Source organism: Fukomys damarensis, unplaced genomic scaffold (genome assembly GCF_012274545.1).
Source record: "Fukomys damarensis isolate Sample0158 unplaced genomic scaffold, DMR_v1.0_HiC HiC_scaffold_30, whole genome shotgun sequence".
Classification (NCBI taxonomy): Eukaryota; Metazoa; Chordata; class Mammalia; order Rodentia; family Bathyergidae; genus Fukomys; species Fukomys damarensis.
Window position 1 is genome coordinate 4,910,626 of NW_022900942.1, and position 5,646 is coordinate 4,916,271.

At 49.9% G+C, this 5,646-nt stretch overlaps 1 protein-coding gene across 1 annotated transcript in view; it reads left to right on the forward strand.

The window, feature by feature from the left end:
• The window catches only part of Cacna1a (calcium voltage-gated channel subunit alpha1 A), a 179,279-nt gene that overhangs the window by 135,386 nt on the left and 38,247 nt on the right, over positions 1 to 5,646 (forward strand). The window contains exons 29-31 of the mRNA XM_033757319.1: positions 882 to 1,083; positions 1,888 to 2,052; positions 5,095 to 5,205. Of these exons, the coding sequence (XP_033613210.1) occupies positions 882 to 1,083; positions 1,888 to 2,052; positions 5,095 to 5,205 (478 nt within the window). The remainder of the gene's footprint in view (positions 1 to 881; positions 1,084 to 1,887; positions 2,053 to 5,094; positions 5,206 to 5,646) is intronic.

Here is a 5,646-nt window from a genome sequence, read left to right on the forward strand (position 1 = left end):
AAAAAAAAAAAAAAAAAAAAAAACTTGTATTTTGTTCATCAAGAACTTTTTGCCATTCATTTTGAGTTTTTAAAATACCACAGTGAGATTTTTTAAATCTTGATTGCCTGTGTTTTAGGAGTCCTCATAATGTTTACCCAAGACAGATGCCTTCCTCTCCTCGTCCTGCCCCGGGGTTCCTCCTCAGTCATGAGGATGCCAGTTTAGAGGCTGAAAGAGCCCAGCATAAGCCTTCCCTCCCTCCCCAGCAAACACACAACCCAAACATGTACATCTACACCCCATGACCCGCCCCAGGACCCACACAAATGAAGTCAGTGCTAGCCACAGGTGCCTTCAAGTGAATTATTTTTAAGATGCCCATTTACCGGGCTTCTTCTGCTATAATCATTACTATATACTTAAATGATTTTGTTCAAACAAGACATTTAATGATAACGGGCCAAAAAAAAATCATTGCAAATATACAAACCCATCATGGCTACAGCACTAATTAGACACAGGCCTCTTGGGCAGTGCTCAACCTGTGCAGCTGTACAGAGCCGCTGTGCACATGCACTCTTCCACGTGCATCCCTATCACACCTCCTCAGCGCCCACCCCTCCTGCAGCACAGCTGAGGCTTCAAATCCCAAAGGGACCACGGCGGCTCCCTTTAGATTGCCAGGCCCCAATTTCTTTGCACATAAAATGGAACTGGTCCTCACCTCTCTGAGAGGCTTGCTGGGGAAACAAACACTGAGCATTATTTTTGGAACAGAGTAAACGGTGGCCTGTAGCCGTAGACGTAACTAGCACCGTTACCAGCCGGCTGTCATCTCTCTTCACCCTCTTTCCGTGGCCCCTCCTCCCCATTCCTGCCGCTGCCCTGCCGTCCTCCAGGGTGCTGAAGCACTCCGTGGACGCCACCTTTGAGAACCAGGGGCCCAGCCCCGGCTACCGCATGGAAATGTCCATCTTCTACGTCGTCTACTTTGTGGTCTTCCCCTTCTTCTTCGTCAACATCTTCGTGGCCTTGATAATCATCACCTTCCAGGAACAGGGGGACAAGATGATGGAGGAGTACAGCCTGGAGAAAAACGAGGTACTGCACCCCCGTGTCCCCCCGAGTTCCAGGACCCTGGGGCAGAGCACCAATGTTCCCGAGCAGGGCACAGTCTGCAGGGCGACCCCTGCCTCAGTCTCTAAAGGAAAACCCAGCAGTCACGTGCCACGCGGAGCAGTCAGTTCAGACCAGGTTGTGCCTCAGTGATGAGCGCCCCTACACAGGCACAGCGGGGCTGATTCTCTCATCATTCTGTCCGCATCTCCATTCTGTCCGCAGGCTGGCACTGCCGCCTTCCTCTGAGATCCTTCCGAGGCAGACTCGCGGGGCAGACCGTGGTCCTGCTCCTGACCCATGCCCTTCTCTCACACCATCCTTAGCCACACCAGGCCCTGCGTCCGTGTCTGATGTCAGGGGCGGCGAAGGACCTAGAGCACATTCTACCCCTGCCTCTCTACTTCCCTAAAAGAAAAAGAGCAGGAAAAGTGAGGTATTCAAGAAAGAATGGCTAAGATCTGCAGTCAGCTCTCATTGGAGTCCAGACTCAGCCCCCTTGGCCGCTGTGCCCCCTCGGACAAGCGGCTGCACCTCTCTGAGCCTGTCTTCCTTGTCTGCAGAGCAGGCTGTAGACTGTCTTGGCTGAGGGAGGTCTGAGATCACTAGGCCTCCCGGCTTGCACGCTGGCCCGCAGGAGGCGGCTTCTGGGCAGCTGCGGTGCAGGAGGACGGGAGCAGTTCCGAGGCCGACCTGTAGGGGGAGCCCCGGCGTCCGTGCTTGGGAGCTGTGTGGGGTGGGGCAGGGAACTCACATCTGGCCCCTCGCACCACTGTCTCCTGACCCCAGAGAGCCTGCATCGACTTCGCCATCAGTGCCAAGCCCCTGACCCGGCACATGCCACAGAACAAGCAGAGTTTCCAGTACCGCATGTGGCAGTTCGTGGTGTCACCACCCTTCGAGTACACCATCATGGCCATGATCGCCCTCAACACCATCGTGCTGATGATGAAGGTGAGCCAGCCCGCCTTGCCCGCGGCTCCACACACGGCCCTCGCGCCTGCTGCTCCCTCCGCCGTCCGTCCACACTTCCCACCTCACTTTCTGGCCAGCTCCTGGTCCCAGGCGCCCCGCAGGACGCCTCCCCTGACCGCCCCAAACTGCACCTACCCCGGCCGGCCCCCTGGTGACGCGGGGAAGTTAGTGTTGAGTGCTCAGTGGACGTCTTCACCAGCCTGGGCGCTCTGGGAGCCACGGCCCGAGTCCACAGACTCAGAGCAGGAAGACACCCCCAGGAAGGTGTGCAGTACGCCTCTCGGCCCAGCAGTCCAGGAGACTGAGGCAGAAGGATTCCAAGTTGGAGCCAGCCTGGATAACTTAGCAACACCCTGTTTCTATTTAAAAAATAGAAGCGGTTGGGGATGTAGCTCAGGGCAGGGGCCCTGGGTTCAATAACCCCCAGTGCTAGAAAGATGGGTAAGGGAGGGAGGGAGGGAAGAGAAAAAAAAAAAGTTCTGTGAAATGAGGGAGGAGGAATGAGTGAAGGGCCTCAGAGCCTCTTCAAGGTCAAATCTCAAAACCTGTTACCCTGAGGTTCAGAGTTCTGGGTTCAAGTTCAACTCTGCCACCTAACTCGCTGTTTCATTTCTCACATTGCCCAGTGACATCGTGGAGCCTCAATTTCTCTCTCAATAAAATGGGAGGATTGGATGAGAAAACCCAGGAAATCGTAATGCTTTACCCAGCACTTAATACATGTAGCTAATCATTTTTTTTCCAGTACTTAGAATTGAACCCAGAGCCTTTACACTAAAGCTATATCCCCAGCAATTTTCATATTAATTTTTTTCATTTTGAGACAGAGTTTCCCTATTTCACTAAATTGCTGGGCTCCAACTTGTAATCCTTCTGCCTCCCAGGACACCACCATGCCCAGCTTAGCTACTAATTCTTTTTTTTTTTTTTTTTTTCTTTTGAGACAGGTTCTCACTATGTAGTCCAGGGTGGCCTTGAACTCACTGTGTAGCCCAAAGTAACCTCAAACTCATGGTGATCCTCCTGTCTCAGCCTCCTGAATGCTGGGGTCACAGGCGTGCACCACCACACCCTGCTTTAGCTGTTAATTCTTGAATGGTGGGAAGGATGGGCTGAGTGAGTCCTGAAAGTTCTGTCCTATGGTGACCTCCTTGCTCTGTGAGGCTGAAACCAGGGATAGCACAGCCCTCTGCTGTATATCCTGAACCGGGTTTCTTCCTCAACATACACATTAGAATGAAGTTTATGCGTAAAGTAGGCACTGGAAGCTGGGCAAAGCTCAGGGGCAGAGAGAATGCTCAGCACGCACAAGGCCTCACCTTCCATCCCCAGCAACAAATAAGTCATAAGTAAGGCACGGGACTGAGGTTAGCAACAGTAACTGATAATACAGCAGGACAATTATGACAATTTGCTATAATAAATGCTATCTAAAATTTACAGAGTAGCCAAGTGCAGGGGCACATATCTGTGGTCCCAGCTACTTGGGAGGCTAAGGCAGGGGAATCGCTTGAGCCCTCAAGTTTGAGGCTAGCCTGAGCAATGCAGTGGTATCTTATCTCAAGGGGGGAGAGTTTTTTTAATTTATAAATTACTTCTAGAATTTTCCATTTAATATTTTTGGACCTTGGATAACTTGGACCACAGAGAAGACGGGCCTACTATATAAATAAGTTAGTTTCTTTTTTACCTTCCCATTGTTACTCTTTGGAGCCATTTCAAAGAAGCAAACTGCCACATGCATAGGCATGTAATCCCAGCTACTTTGGAAGCTGAGGCAGGAGGAATACAAGTTCAAGGCCCAACTGGATGACTTCCCGGCATTCTGAGAGGCTGAGGCAGGAAGATCTCAAGTTCAAGTGTTCAAATTCAAGTCTAGCCCGGGCAATTTAGTGAGAGCTTGTCTCAAAATAAAAATGGGCTGGGATGCAGCTCAGTGCAAAGACCCTAGGTTCAACCCTACCAATACTGGGAAGGGAGAGAGAATGAGAGAGAGACAGAGTCAGAGACACAGACAGACAGAATATGTAGAAATGATGTGTCCGAGATGATAAGTATACCTGTTACCCCAATTTGATTATTATATTATAACATGATTGCATTGAAAGATCACACTCTACCCCATAAACATGTAAACTATTATGTGCCAATTAAATTATAAATAAATACGTCTTGGTTTTGGTTTGGGTCTTGGCTGTTTGAGACAGGGTCTCACTATGTAGTTCAGGTTGGCCTTGAACGCACTGTGTAAACCAAGCTGGTCTTCAACTGGCAGTGATCCTCCTGCCTCAGCCTCCAAGTGCTAGGATGACACGTGTGCACCACCACACCTAGCTACACACACACACACACACACACACACACACACACACACACACACACACACATATATATTTGTTTTGTAATACTGGGAATTGAACCCAGGGCCTCATGTTTGCGAAGCAGAGGCTGTGCTGCTGAGCCACATCTCTAGCCCAACATATATATTCTAAAGCTTTCTACAACAAAAAGACCTAAAAAGAAAAGGCATATATTTTATCATAAATTTTAAAATTTTCACATATGTAATTGTTTAAAAAAAGGAAAGGATAAGTCAAAGAAAACACCCACAAATAGGATGCTTGGCCTCCCCCTATATCCTATCAAGGCTTCACCAAGTCAGGCTGTCCTAGGATCCAGGATGCTAAGACATAGATCAAAGGAAAGATTTCAGTCAGTCATGGTGGCACGCACCTATAATCCCAGTACTCGAGAGGCTGAGGCAGGAGGATCGCTGTGAGTTCGAGACCAGCCTGGGCTACATAGTGAGTTCCAGGTCAGTCTCAACTACATAGAGAGACCCTGTCTCAAAAAACAAAACAAGCAAACAAAAAAAAAGATGCCCCTAGACCTGGGAAGATCTGGGCTTTTCTGAGCCTTTGCTTGGTCCTTTTCTGGTGTCCCAAGTCCTGCCCCAGGAAGGACACCTGGAAAGCTGGCTTCCTAGACTGACCCTGCCACTGTCTCCTCTTCCTCCTCTAGTTCTATGGAGCCTCAGGTGCTTACGAAGATGCGCTGAGGGTGTTCAACATTGTCTTCACCTCCCTGTTCTCTCTGGAATGTGTGCTCAAAGTCACGGCCTTTGGGATTCTGGTAAGTACGGCCATGGGTACAACTGTGGGCCACTGGGGGCTGGGCGATGGTCTCCCCGCTTGGTTCCAGGACCGCCAACCCCCAGGGTGGCTTTGGCATCTTGCTGACGGCTACAAACCCTACTTGAGCAGCCCTGTGCTTATCAGATAATTCCAGTGAGACCAACGCTTTTAGTAGGGAACTGTAGGGACTTAGTGACTCCTCCCTCTGGGGAGAGAGCAGTTGCCACTCATTTAGAGATAAGGAGGCTGAGATCAGAAGCTAAGAAGTGCACGGTGTTCGTGGTGTCTTAACCTCACTCAACCCACAGAACAAATCGTCATTCATAATCCCTGAGTGCAGATAGCCAGCGTGAAGTGTTCCAGACATCAGCATCTAATCTCGTCACCTGCCTTAGACTTTACCCTACTCAGATGTTTCTTTCTTTTTTTTTTTTTTTTT